Source organism: Patella vulgata, chromosome 7, assembly GCF_932274485.2.
Source record: "Patella vulgata chromosome 7, xgPatVulg1.2, whole genome shotgun sequence".
NCBI classification, from domain to species: domain Eukaryota; kingdom Metazoa; phylum Mollusca; class Gastropoda; family Patellidae; genus Patella; species Patella vulgata.
In genome coordinates, this window is record NC_065885.2 from 12,262,459 (window position 1) to 12,277,606 (window position 15,148).

General features: G+C 34.0%; 1 protein-coding gene across 1 annotated transcript in view; it reads right to left on the reverse strand.

Annotated features, from left to right (window-relative positions):
• The window catches only part of LOC126828080 (dedicator of cytokinesis protein 3), a 102,866-nt gene that overhangs the window by 23,570 nt on the left and 64,148 nt on the right, over window positions 1–15,148 (reverse strand). The window contains exon 37 of the mRNA XM_050557657.2: window positions 454–552. Within this exon, the coding sequence (XP_050413614.2) occupies window positions 454–552 (99 nt within the window). The remainder of the gene's footprint in view (window positions 1–453; window positions 553–15,148) is intronic.

Here is a 15,148-nt window from a genome sequence, read left to right on the forward strand (position 1 = left end):
TTCTTATTTTAATTTCATATCCAAAGAGCAAGTAATAATTCTTCAATCAGATTAAAATACAGATCTATTTTTCATTTCGTTTTTTAATACTTTCAATCGCCTCTACTACATAAAGATCTGATCGGTTGGAAGGTCGAATCAGGGTTTTTGTTCCTATGACCTTAGACATTTGTTTAACGAATCAGCGTTGATGTTTCTAGTGAGTTACCCACAGTTTTGTGTACCTCACGCCAAAAACTCGCCGTAACAGACCGTGTCATTGGCTAATCCCTCTAGGATACAGGTTATATATGACAATTCTTCCAGATCCTAGAGCTAGTAAAACAAAATTTTGAACTATAAAAAAAGTAACGAAATAGGATCTGTGTACTAATCAAGATAGTAATTCTTGATTCTCCATGCTCTACCAGAAAAAATAATCTTATTTAAAATATAAAAATAAAATATACATACCTATAGTCTAGTAATCTGTCCAGCAGATCTGTCACAGAGAACACAAACCTTTTACCATCTTCTTGTAATGACGGTTCCGTTTGAACTTTTTCTAACAATCTGGAAAAAAAAATGTTATTCCATCAGTAAAAACATTTCATGCATCAGATTCAAATGCTCAAATTCCCAGTTCAATCTTTTCTTTCTATTTTTCAAAGAATCACACATGAAATGAATGAAAATGTGAAGATGTCAAATATAATGGAGTTTTTGAAGTAACTTTATCTTCCGTTGAAAGAATCTTGTCATTGTCTCAGATTAAAATTCATCTTGTATGTTAAACAAGCTTCCATCATTTAAAGAATTTGAACTTTGAAATGAAGTTGATGAGCTGATGATAAGCTGCTAGCTGTGATGTAATAATACACAAGCTTAGTGTCAATAAACTACTGTAAATATATTAAAAGTATGGAGAGGGAGAGAGAGAAATGGGGTTTAACGTCCACTCGACACAAACTAGGTCATTTTGGGACTAACATATGGTTTAATTTTATTTCAATAATTCGCTTGCGCGTAAAGGTCTTTAGAGGTGGGAGGAAACTGGAGGACCCGTAGAAAACCCACGAGGTTGGACAGGTGACCCTACTCCTCTTCAGGTACAACGCGGGAATCAAAACCACGCCAGTTGACTCAATGACAGACTTTAAGATACAATAATCACAAGCTAACCATTTGGCAACTCCCCACTCCACCCTAAAAATATGGACTTGGATCTGTCCTCACAAAAACAATATTTATATGTGTGTGCAGGGGAGGGGGTGGGGTGGCACTCCCTTCCAATGCCACTGGGTAATATTAGGCTGTGTGGAACATGCTAGGGTTGATTTGTAGCATATCTGACCTACAGTATATGTTTGACACTGGTTAAGCATTATGATTATGATTATAATGTTGAAAATCACATTGAAACCGCACAATTTTTTTGCCATTTGCGAGAGGGTGCAAAAACTCAAGCGGGCACAAAAACTCTAAACGAGTAAATCTCGTCATTACGTCCCTCTCACTTAGCCCCTGTATGCAAGGCTGGCAAAGCAAATGATATTTATATAACATAAATAATTTCACTACAAAAATCAACAGAGGCTCATTAAAGTAAACAATGTTTCTATATGTTCTTAATTTTGAATTTATATGGCACATCTGACATCCCCAGGTACATGAAATATTCTAATGCTTACAATTTGAAAGGTTTACAGTAATCCATGACCTGGATTCACCATTGACCCCATAAGTACAGGGTCTATTAAATATAATTACATAATAGATACAATGTAACAAATCTTTGAGAGATGCCACATGTTATATCTTTCTATACAACATTATACACAAATTCCATCCTTTACAAATATAAACAACTTTCAGCCATATAGTTCAAGTTTGTTATTCTCCAAATCACATATATATATATTCCTCTGAGAATTTACTTTGTTTTCCTCATTTCTTCATTTCGTCAATAGTGTTTAATAATTGTCCACCTGATCTTCATTTTGACTTGCTACGCTTACATGTGCCCCCACCCCCACCCCCACAAAATGAATTTCGATCAAAAGGGTGTGTAATATTGTAAACATCTAAAGGTTTATAACCACAAAATATTTTCAATTTTATCAACAAATTTTCTCCAAGATTACCTTTTCAAAATAAAAAGTTTCGGTTTTAATTTGTCAGTCAGCATTTAGAAAAAGCTTCATCATTAATCATAAAGATGAGAATGATTTTCAAAAAATAAAAAAGACAATAGGAAAACCACTGTACACCACCTAACACGATGTTAAAACACATAATACAACCACTTCTATACCGGGGGTTCACAACCCGATACATGAATACATCTGTTGAACTAATTTAAACCATTCTCCTTATCCTACAAATTTAACATAATCTACATATCCTTACAAGAATTAACACATTTTTGACACTTTTTTTCAGTAATACATATGTATATATTGTAATCTAAGACAATCGGTGGTAGACACATGTTCATTCTGTCTTCACTTGTATTCACAGAAAACAACCAGTATATCCCAACTCTAAAATTGCATCAACCAAATGGAAAGCTCTGATACAGAACTACATGCTGCAAAAACAAATACCAAAGAAAGGAAATACAAAGGAGTTTAACATCCTACCATTCTGCTCCGACTGGGATAATGAAGACAGGCATATGCCATACATTGTGCTATGAGGGAAATTTTGCCCGGACAGTGGTGCTACGGACTACTTTTATATTAAATTCTAACTGCCAAGGGTTCTTTTACGTGCATGCCAATGTCTATACAGGACCTCTCACAGTGATTTTTAGATCAAACTTCATCGTTTCCCACTTTTAAAGTTTATCAACACCAAAGCATCATTTTGATATTTTTATCAAATGTTTCATGGCATAATGCATGATAAAACATTAATGTACTCAAAGAGATTATTTAACATTAAATAAAGAAAACCAAACCAAAATATCATTTTTTGGACTGATTCCAAAATCACTCAAATGACAATCTACAGCTTATAATATACCTTTCATAATTTAAAAAAACAAACAATCAAGCAGCAATGTTATGTTTTAAGGAAAATGAAACGACAGAGAAATGATAGCATTCCAGGAAAAGTTGGCACCATGTTATGATCCAATTCCAATAAAAGAAAAAATTCAACTACCTGAATTCCTGACCTCCCCCGTTTTCATTAGCCCAGTCGGAGCAGAACAGTAGGACGCCAAACCCCCAATTTCATGCCAAAAATTGACCGACTCGGAAAAGTTTGAAATTAAAGCCCCGGTTTACACAGCACTTAAATAGTTAAAATGATACCCTTTATTTCATTTCCCGCCACTTTCAATAAACACCATGTTCTAACCATTAGAACACAGTGCTTCTATTTCCCTATAGTAACAATATAACACATGTTTACAATAGAAAATGGAGGTATTATAGTTCATTCTACTATAAAAGATATTAGTATTAATGATATTTCACAGTATGTAATATCTAACATAACTTTACCTACAGGGATACCTATATAAACTGTACCCAATCAACTTATCAACATTCTTATATTGTTTCTTAAAATAATGTTTCACCAAAAACAACTTCCAGACTAATAGAGTCTTGTATTTGTTTACTACTTGGTGCAGTTTTACATAAACATCAATGTCAACAACCACCAGAAATAAAGTGAAATATTTTCAAGGGAAGCAGATTCTTTTGCTTAATGCTAGCTAGATGAGGTGTCATTTTCAAAGTACCTTTTCCACATACAGGAAATAATGAATGGACTGGGGTTTAATTTTTCGGTAACGCTAACTAAACGAAGTACCTTTTCCGCATACAGGAGAATGGGTGGACTTGGGTTTAATTTTTCGTTAATGCAATACTGTGGTCATTTTGATGTTAATTTTTATTTCTATGGTCATATGGGCAATGCTTGGTGGAAGAATTTTGCCTGGACAGTGGCACTTCAGTTCACTCTTCTTAGAATTACAATTATCAAGGGTCATTTTTGTCATTTTGATGTTAATTTTTATTTCTATGGTCATATGTGCAATGCTTGGTGGGAGAATTTTGCCTGGACAGTGGCACTTCAGTTCACTCTTCTTAGAATTACAATTAACAAGGGTCATTTTATTTGCACGGGTGAGTCTTTACTTTTTGTCCAATCCAAACAATTAGACACACTTTCCATATCAGTCTGGCTTCAAGAATCCAGAATGTTTTCTCTGCCAATGCCAGAATTCAAACCCGAAACATTTTAATAAAGAGTAGTCCCGTTCCTTGTTGCTCAACTACAATGCCACACCAGATGGGTTGTACTAGACAAAGCCTTAATGTCTGTGACAGGTGCCTTATTTCCAGAAATGATTATTACCACACCAGCAGATCTAAATGGGAGTCTACTCGATCACGTCGCATGGCTATATTATAATATTATTATACAGCATGAAGTTTCCATTAGTAATATGTCATATTTTTCTACGGGTTCGGAGGACGTGGTGTTAAAACAATGAAAACAATAACATCCTTCAGGTTAGTAGGGGGTCTTGGGATATCATAGTATAGTCCATTGACTTGACCAGACAGGATATCCCTTACTGATAAACAAACTAGTAAAACTATCGCGGATATAAATAAACCAAACTTAATGTCTGCTTAAAATTAGCAGCATTGTGGTTGGTCCCGTACTTAAATATGAATTTCTTTTGATTATAGACGGTCACATGAAGCCCTCCGCGGGTAACTTAGGCTACATCTGCTGTCATACTCAATGAATAGACCAAATTGCTCAAATTATTTGAAATTGTGCTCGAGAATATTATTAATAGATCATTATAGTCTGATAATGGAAATTAGGATGTCCGTACTTGTATGTTAGCCTTGTCTAACGACGTCAGTTTGAAATTATTTTTGGAGATAAAAAGACAGTCTGAAAGCCTGACGAAACATATAAAGTAACTAATTTTGCAAATGAACCATAAAAAAACAGAAACTTTCATGGTATCTTCTGGTATATTTTTTATAACAATCAGGTACTTGCTCACTAACCAGAAGATCCGGGGGTGGGAGAAATGTTGGGCGAGAAAATTCATCATGATTTTCCAGAGTCTAGTTTCCCCTTGTCAGTGATGAAACATGCAGGACTATTTCCGCTGAGCACTAATAATTCAGAAATGTTGCCGGTTGCAACACTCAAGCCCTAATAAGCTTCTGTTGTCAGTCGAAACACTTGGAACACAACCAAATTTAAGATTGAACTTTTTGTTCGGATAAAATCTTGTATTAAAAGCAAATTAATATCATACATGTACATGAACATATCTAGGAATATTCTTTGTGGAACACAAATATTTTACAAGTCTGCAAAAAAATACTGACTAGAACGGAAGGAATTAAAATTTTACAACTGAAGTCCATCCTCAAGAGAGAGGTAATAAAAAGTAACCAGCATTATAAATAGAACTGATTTTCATCATATGGAAGCCATTATGGATAACATGTCTTTAAGATTATTTACCAATAAGTAAACTGACATAAAATGCTCTCAACTTGTAAAGAAACTTAATGAGGGTAGATCATTATATAATTGTGTATTAATGATGAACATCCTTTAATCATATATAGATAAAGATGAGATAGAGAGATAAACAAATAATGAAAAAAAAGATGCCTAAGTTGAGAGAGGTTGAGAGACAGAGAGAGAGAGAGAGAGAGAGAGAGAGAGATTTTAACCTTAACTCCACACAAACTAGGTCATTTCGGGACTAACATATGGTTCAATTTTAATTCAATAATTCGCTTGTGCATAGGGGTCTTTATCAGTGGCAGGAAATCGGAGAAAACCCACGAGGTAGGACAGGTGACCCACTGGGGAATCAAAAGCACGCCAGTTGACTCAATGACGGACCATATGGTATAGCACGCACACGCTAACCATTCAGCCATTTAACGTCTCGCCTAAGTTTAGATTTGTCATCGATTCCATGATGTTCTGTAGTGTGTTTTTTTAATATGTAAGACAGTGTAATATAAGATGGCTTCCGAGGGGATTAATATGATATAGGTATGACTTAGTACCAAACCAAATACTTTAAATATAGGACAGTGAAGATTTGGATCTAAATGTCTCAGAAATCGGAAGTGGGTGGGGACTTGTGTCTCTCTTTTGTGGACAGAGGTGAGAAAGTTGTCCAGTAAATTAACTGGACCAGAAAGATAATCAAGACTGTTTATTATTGTACCAACGTTAGTAATGATGATCAAGGTTAGTCTAAAATTGGATCGCTAATATCTCTGTGAAGCAATGTGAAATTTTCAGCATATTCTGTTTTCATCATCTATTTAACTATTATAGTGAGAACTATCAGCTCTTTATCTAATCTTACCTAATGCCCATTTAATCAAAAGTTAAATAAACAATTTTAGCTGGGATTAAGAAGTGAGATACAAGACCACATCCAAAAAAACTCAAACCACAATCAGTGGCTTTCACACAATCACTACAAAATATCAAACATTCAAGCTGACTTTTGTCAGGTTTTAAAGAAATTGTGAAAAAGATCTCCCATTAAGCACTTAACACCTTAACAAAGACCACCAACATGTGTAATGGTATCATATTGAATAATGTTTGTGGTTAATATAGTTGAGATGTGTTGAAATATTTGTGGTTTGTGTAGGAATACTTGTTAATCACACTACTATTAATACAATTTTAAACAGTTCTCTAAATGACAAAGGTATACCATATGATATGGATTGAAAAAATTTGATAAGGAAAACAAAATTGTGATGAAAAGTAGTAATACAAAACTTTCCCTAAGTAAGAAAACATTACATTGAAGCTTTCTGAATGTAACATCATAGGTTGAATACATAAATCGAGACACTTATTTCCAGATTTATTTCCTAAATTTCTATAAATAACACAAAAAGTTGCTGGGTGGGAAAAGCATTTGCCTGACAGCAAAATGTAGTAGTTTCTCATGTAAGTGTTTGTTTTGTGTTAAAGGAATTGGTTCATTTACGAAAACCTATATTTTGCAGTTAGAGCACTGACAAAGAATGGTAAATGACCGACACACAAATTGATGGACAGAAGGGAGAGAGAGAGAGAGAGAGAGAGAGAGAGAGGGAGAGATTAACTCAACTGGACACAAACTATATGGTTCAATTTTATTTCAATAATTTGTTTGTACATAGGGGTCTTTAGCAGTGGGAGGAAATCGGAGAACCTGGAGAAAACCCATGAGGTTGCTCTTAGTCACGTACAACCAAAACCACGCCAGTTGACTCAGTGACAGACCTTATGATGCAAAGCGCACACGCTAATCATTCAACCATACACACCCCCCCCCCCCCACCGATGGACAGAAGAGTGCAAACAACATTCATGTTCTTCAACAAAACACCCCATAAACATTAAAAATGTTTTTTTTTAATTCTATTTTCATCTTCCTTTTTTATGTCAAAAGAAAAGCACAACGTTTGTGCTACGCTGTGGGTTGCTTGGTCTCATTGTTCCCAGCCAAAAACCTAAACACAGTAGCCAAATTAAACGATAAGCACAGTTTGTGCTACACTGTGGGTTGTCTGGTCTCATCTTCACCAGCCAAAAACTTAAACACAGCAGCCAAATTACATAAGATAAACAACTTTATCTAACTATGTAAGTGTCAATGACATGAACTGACAGATAGGTGATAACTTTACTTAGAAAAATGTAAACAGTTTAAAGACAGAGGGGGTGTGACCTGTTAATTTGATACTAATTATAAATATAAACATTGATAAGTGTTGACAGTCGGACAAACACCATGCCTATCAAATGTTGAGATGCACCCAAGTTACCTTAACTAATGGACTCAAACTTCATTAATACTTCATCTACTGGAGGCCACAAGGTCAAATGTATCAAAATTTACAAATCACCCATCCAAAGAACAATGCCATTAAGTCCCTGCAAAGTCTCAAAACCCTCCAGTTGAGTGGAACCAATAAAAAGATACAAATCACCTTGAAAGACACTCATGCAAATCTACCACTGCTCAAATACATGTTGCATTAACAACATTTACATACCATACAGGCCAAAGATTCTTGTACAATTTGAAGAATTTTTCAAAATAAATTTTGAGAATACAATGTCATTAATATGATAATAATTTAAAAAGCATTTTATGAACAGTCATGGTCACCCTGACACTAGACTCCACTAGAATGTTCCTGATTTGAATGCCAGCATGGGCCAAGAAATAACTTTAGGATTTCTCAAACCCGAAATGAAATGAAATGGGGTTTATTGTCCTACTGTTCTGCTCTAGCTGGGCTAATAAAGACCGGCATACGCCACACAGTGTGCTATGAGGGCTATTTTGCCCTGACAACGGCGCTACAGCCTACTATTATATCGAATTCCAACTGCCAAGGGATCTTTAACATACACACCAATGTGTACACAGGACATTGGTTTCTCATCCTATCAGAACAACCAAATGTTGTCCCTTACTAGGCCCTTAGTCCTGCACCAATGACAAGAAGGAACCCTGCCGGAAAATCCCGATGAACTTTCTCGGCCAATGCATGGAAACCTCCAAGGTAGCGAGCCAAGTCTTACCCACTGAACCACCCCAATTGTCAAGGGGTAGAGTCTGTAGTACTGACAGGGAAAGTGTTGTGTAGTTATTCTAATGGGACAAAAAACACCAGTCTCCTGCATACACACTGGAGTGCATTTAAAAGAATCCTTGCCAGATGGAATTTGATAAAGAGTTGGCATAAAATCTGCAGTCCAAGCAAACTTCTCCATCCTAGCAATGTATATGTGACCATAGCAAAATAAATACTACAACTTACTCCCAAAATGATCTAAGTATAGTATTGCACAGTATTCTATCATTAAAGGCAAAAAACTAAATTTATAATATTGCACCTCACAAATTAAAATCTTAAAATACATTTTTTCCTCGTGATCAATTTTTACAAAAAGAAAACAGAAGAACTCCTAATTTATATTGCTAAAATATTTTATTTTGATTTCCACAGAGTCCAATTCTCTTTGAAGAGCTTCCAGAGTACTTTCTTTCAATGTTCCTGGAAGTTTGGCCATTTCGTCAGAAAATTCGGGGAAACCTTTACAAAGAGACATGTTTTAAGAATGTTTAATCTCGTAATTTTTCATCATTACTAAAAGATTGGAGTTAATAATCAATAGAATTTGACGTAAAGCGGGTATTTTCTGGAAAAATGTCAATTTGTATTGCTTCAGGGGAGTTATTTACCTAATGAGGTGAATCAGATAGATGGTCAAATATTTGATGATGGAGAAACTTTTGTGCTCTTTTCAATAATTCGAAGAATATTTCCTTGAATCTTTCTGATATTAGATTTCTTTGACTAAAACCTATTTAACATTCATCTTTCGAGCCCTAGGTCCATTTTCGTTTAAAAACTCGACCGAGGTCAATTCATTTATCAAGTAGAGTAAAAGTAAAATTGTGGGTTTTAAATAGATCTCAATGAAAGAAGAACATATGTAACAGAGGTATAAACAAATCTGGATCTATAAAATCCAGACTGTCAGACATCATACAGTATAGTTCCTTCAGGTATCCAGCAATACATTCCTACATTCATTTCAAACATATTTCTTAAACAGGAACTTTTTATGGTCTGTCAGTTTTTGTTACATTTTACAATAAAATAAACATAAATGTTGGGAAAAAGAGAGAGAGCGAGAAATGGGGTTTAACGTCCACTCGACACAAACTAGGTCATTTCGGGACTAACATATGGTTCAATTTTATTTCCATGATTCACTTGCGCGTAGGGGTCTTTAGCAGTGGGAGGAAACCGGAGGACCCGGAGAAAACCCACGAAGTTGGACAGGCGACCCTTCTCCTTGTCAAGTACAACAGGGGATTCGAAACCACGCTAGTTGACTCAATGACAGACCTTATGATACAGCACGCACGTGCTAACCATTCAGCCATCCAACTCCCCCCCCCCCCATGTTGGGGAAAAAAAAAAAAAAACTATTACGCTAAACAAGTAACCACATCAAAAATGAATAAATACTAAGAGAGAATAACTTACTTATTATGGTTTGTCAGTTTTTGTAACATTTTACAATAAAATAAACATAAATGTCGAAAAAAAACCTATTTAACAAAAAAAGTAACCACATCACTGCATAATGTCTGAATTGCAAGCACAACCTTACAACAAACGCATAGATATGTTCAGTAAATTGATTTTTTATAATTTACTATCAACTGTAGTGTGTGTGTATTTGTTTTAATGGATTTTTCTGGTTGTCTGAAGTTTGATCAGACCGAGCCATTGACTTAAGTTCAAACTTTCAGACTAAGTGCTGTTACATACTACAGTAAAATAGAGACTCATCTGCATAACATAGGTGTTTTTTTTATATTTTACCTTTGGCATTTGACAAGGAAATAAAATCAACAATGCATCTGTTTGAAGAAGAACAAATTTGACGAGTTTGGATTTTGTTTGTCAGTTGTATTTGGTCTATAGAGTGTAATATAATGGTTAAAATTGTGTTTTCACCCATTCAACCCCTTCTTTAAAAATGCATTATGGCCACTCTTGCTATAATAGTTCAAAAATATATGATGAAAGATTAATATACATGTATTGAAAATTTCATTCTGGGCGAAGTTATGACTGTTTAAATATGTAGTGCTAGTCGTTTATTATCTTATTAACATTAAATCCATTTAAATCTCGGCCATATAATTTATATAAGATTTGGAGAAAAAAAAAAGATCTGCAGTAGGCAGATTTAGCTCTTATATATGAAGTTTTTGTCTTTTCACCAGAATGTTCTTTTAAGTGCATGCCAATGTGTACAAGGAGACCTTTTTGTCCCATCTGAAAGACTAGACAGCTGTCCTTGTCAGGCCATCCATATTGCATCACTGACAAGGGGGAACCACACCGGAAAATCTGGATGAACTTTCTCGGGCAATGCAGGGATCGAACACCCGACCTCCAGGCTAGCGAGGCAGCGTCTTACCCACTTAACCACGGTGACCCCCTTTAGGCACAGAGCAGGGGCGGATCCAGAAATTTTTGCAGGAGGGGGTTTATCAGATTCATGAAACAATGTATCTTTTAGGAGAGGGGGTGCGGAGGGTCGTGTGGACTCTCTCCCCCCAGCCTTTAAAATTTGTGAAAAATACATGGTCTCTATCGTCATTTTGGCGTATATCTGGGGTAACCAGAGGACAAAACACAGAAACTTGAATTTTACAAAAAACATACTAAATACGTGTATCATTTACGCTACGTTTTACTTTTACTGATATTCAATAAAATCAGTTCTGCATGATTTTGTCAGGAAACTTTAAGGAAGCAAAATAGAAAAACAAAAACCGACCATGGTTGTGTGAAACAGTTTTCCATAGAATCATGTCCTATGCAGTTTAAGTTCAATTACTAAATGCTACTAAAACGAATTTCTGAACAATGGCATTTCTGCCCAATTCAAAACTGTCACGGTTTCTCGAACATCCCTACCAATATTTACAAAAATAACAGAAGAGAATTTAGTAATCAACCTACTTGTCTTCGTCTATACTACTATCACTACTCCAATTACCGTAAGATGGGGAAGAAGATTTTTTTAACCACCAAACCATCTTAGTGGATCTCTCATCAAACAATCACATCGAAAACCAAAATAACATATAACTTTCCCTCTTAAATAATCCTTTAATCCTTCCTTAATCCACAGTAATCAAAACAAACTCTGTGTTATCTCTGGAAGTGATTCTGATAATCTTTGGTTCAAGATTATTACAAAGATCTCTTAAATAGATAAGGATTTTGGAAATCTAACAAATGGTATAAAATGACATCTATGTAAGATTTCTTATTCCAAAGTTGATACACATCCTTTTTGAGTCATGAAACAAGCAAAAGTTTTCCTGTAGGCTATACAAAGTTGATCACTTTGAAATAAAAGTTATTTTTAATGTTTATCTTTCATATTTTTTCCTTCTTAAGTCACAAAATATGAATCACTTCAAACACACATTTTTCGGAAAACATCCTTTGCCTCGAGAGTTAGCTTTTCATTATAGGAAGAAAAGTCATTAAAAGAAATCCTGTAGTGAACGAAAAAAATAATCTCACTAGATAAAAACTGTTTGAAAAGTATCCATGCTTTACAGTGTTCATATGACAACATGTGTTAGATATTGCCTGGGAATAGTGGTGGGCTATAGTTAATACTAGTGAACTATACCAGCTTCATACTGTGTTTAAAAGTCTGGTGGCTTCAAGAGAGCCTTTTATACACTCATTATAATGTGGTGTGTTTAAATGGAGTGAACAGTCCGATTTCCTGTTGGTTGGTATATGAACCGAATAGTAAAATACAATGAGACTAATTCTACTTATGCTAAATACAGATTTTTCTCTTTCATTAATCAACAGAATGTCTTTTTTTTATTTTAGAAATTTTGATTTTTCCTAATAAAAAATACCTTGAAAGATTATCTATAGATACAAATACAGAAAGACTACTGGTATATATTTCTATGTTTAGTACAGATTTATCATTTAATAATAATAATAATAAAATAATAATAATAATAATAATAATAATGCGTATTTATAATGCGCACATTCCATTTGTGTATGCTCATGGCACAATTGTCAGTTTTTCACATATACATATAATGGAAGAAGTTAGTATGATAAAGTAAATAGATACGTCTTTAATTGTGACTTGAAAGATTCCAAGCTCTTGGAATTCTTAATTCCTAAAGGAAGAGAGTTGGTACTATGTAGGAGAAAGCTATGTCCAAATGATTTATGTTTATAAGTAGGTACAGTTAAAAGATATTCATTCTGCGATCTGAGAATTCTTTATGGTTTGTAGTTCTTGTTTTTTCCATATTTGTCAATAATTTGTAGAAATTTGTATATTTCTAATAAAAAAGTTTTTAGATAGATTGTCAGACAGTCTGACCAATATAAAACACAAGAGAATATAATTTTTCAAGATTGATAGAGAATTTGAATGAAATCATCTCATCACAGTTCATTTTTAGAGAGTATGCAATTAGCTGTAATAACATTTCATATTATATTGCCAAAATTTATCTGAAAATATTTACTGTCGAGTGATCGAGATAATAGGCAGGGCCATTGGAAACTACAACGATACAACATAGTTCTTTGGATAGTATCAAAATGGAGGATGGCACTAAAAATATACTCGTCCGAGTTGATTAATTCAAATTTAGCTTCAGGTTCTCATTTACTTCCAATCTTCTCACAGTAAAAACTCTTTGAAATTAATATATTTCACAGCAAATTTAACTTTTTTTAGTCATTTTCTCAAAGAGATAACATCGCTTTAAATACAGGAATTTAAAGAGCATTTTTGCTACCTCATTTTAAAATTAAAATATATGTGACATTATAAGTCATGACCAGAGTATTCAGTTTTTGACACATTATGCTTACGGTACCTAGGATAAGCAGGATTAGCATTAGCAGGATTAGCAGTCTATTTGTTTATCAAAGAATCTGACAGTTTTCAGAATTATACCAATTGTTAAGTGTTAATACATACATTTATGAGTGAAACAAGAGTCCTGGTTAAAACTAAATCTTGTACTGTCAATTTCCAAATGACATGGCTCAAACAGTAAATAAAATAACTTTAAAGGAAGCAAGTCTCTAACTCAATATCATCCACAGTCTTCGACATTGCAAACACGACTTATTGGTCAATTTAAATCAACATTTATGTTGTTATCTTACAGTGAAAAGTTGGGATTCTGATATCCGATTTTTAAAGATACCTTCTTGCGTACAAACTGGGTGATTTGATGATATATTTGGACTAAAATCATATTCAAACTAATTAATCTATCAAAATTTTGCTTCAAATCCTTCTCAAAACATTGTATTTGCGAGGAAATACGCCAAGCTATAAAAAATCTGCCAATTAGTGACACCCTCTTTTTTTTTGTCTTGTGCACGGTCCATGGATGTTTTTCAAGGAACCCAGTGTTTTTCAAGGAATCTAATCTATACTTTCCATATATACCGAAATTGCCATACTTTTACTGGAAATAACTACCCGATAAATACTTTTGTGGGAAAGTATCTTTAAGACATGAAAATTTTAAAATTGGAAACAAATCATGTGCCAGAATGCTTTCGAGTGCCATTTGTAATGAAGTTTCTCTCCCACAGGAGAATACTATCAGTGTAGACTGGAATAACCAGACGCCAAAGACTGCCATTCAATTTTGACGCTTCGCATATTACACTGAACATAACTGATTAGAAATTAGAGTAAAAACAGAAACTATTGAATGTAAATCAGTTTATACACATTCATATTACATTATTATATGTGTCATTTATGTCCATTTATTAAGCTGAAACTATCTACAGCATTGCCCACCAACGCTTTATGTTTTATTAAATTGCGTTCAAAAGTTTCAAATGATTTAAAATCAGGAATAAATTATCAAAGAAAATGAAAGCCAGTGATGAGATTTTCATGTCTGTTTCAATAAGGCATAAAATGAGTATTTGTGGGTGTTTAAATGATATATGAGTAGTACACCTACTGAGATCTTGTCATATTGTCTGGGTGAAACTGTAATTAATAAATGATCATAACCAACCCCCTGTAGAACTAGTCAGTGATTTGATATATCTACAAAGGCCAAAACCATTTCGACTAACTATCCCATAATTCACACAACTTACTTTCATGGCAATAATCAATGTGATCGATTTCTCGATTTAAAAATATCCATTTCTCATGATCTTTATTTTAAAACTTAAATTTTGTTCAAATAAATACATACCCCACTAAATTAAAAAAAAAAAAAAATCTTTCAAATCCTTCTGGAAGATCCTGGAGCCACTGATAGACTTTTTATCTCTTTTTTTTTACACTGTACTCTGGAGTCAGACAAATTCTTTAGTAAATTGAAACTTCATTATTTCTTTTCAAGTGATGATCTTTTTTCATCTTTTACAATAGGAGATTTATTGAAAGCGGTGTTGTTTTACATAATACTAGACATAACCAACGATCAATCTTCTCTTCTGGTTTTCTAAATGTATAATTTATCTGTTAAAATATCAAATCTTTAAGACAGGTTTTA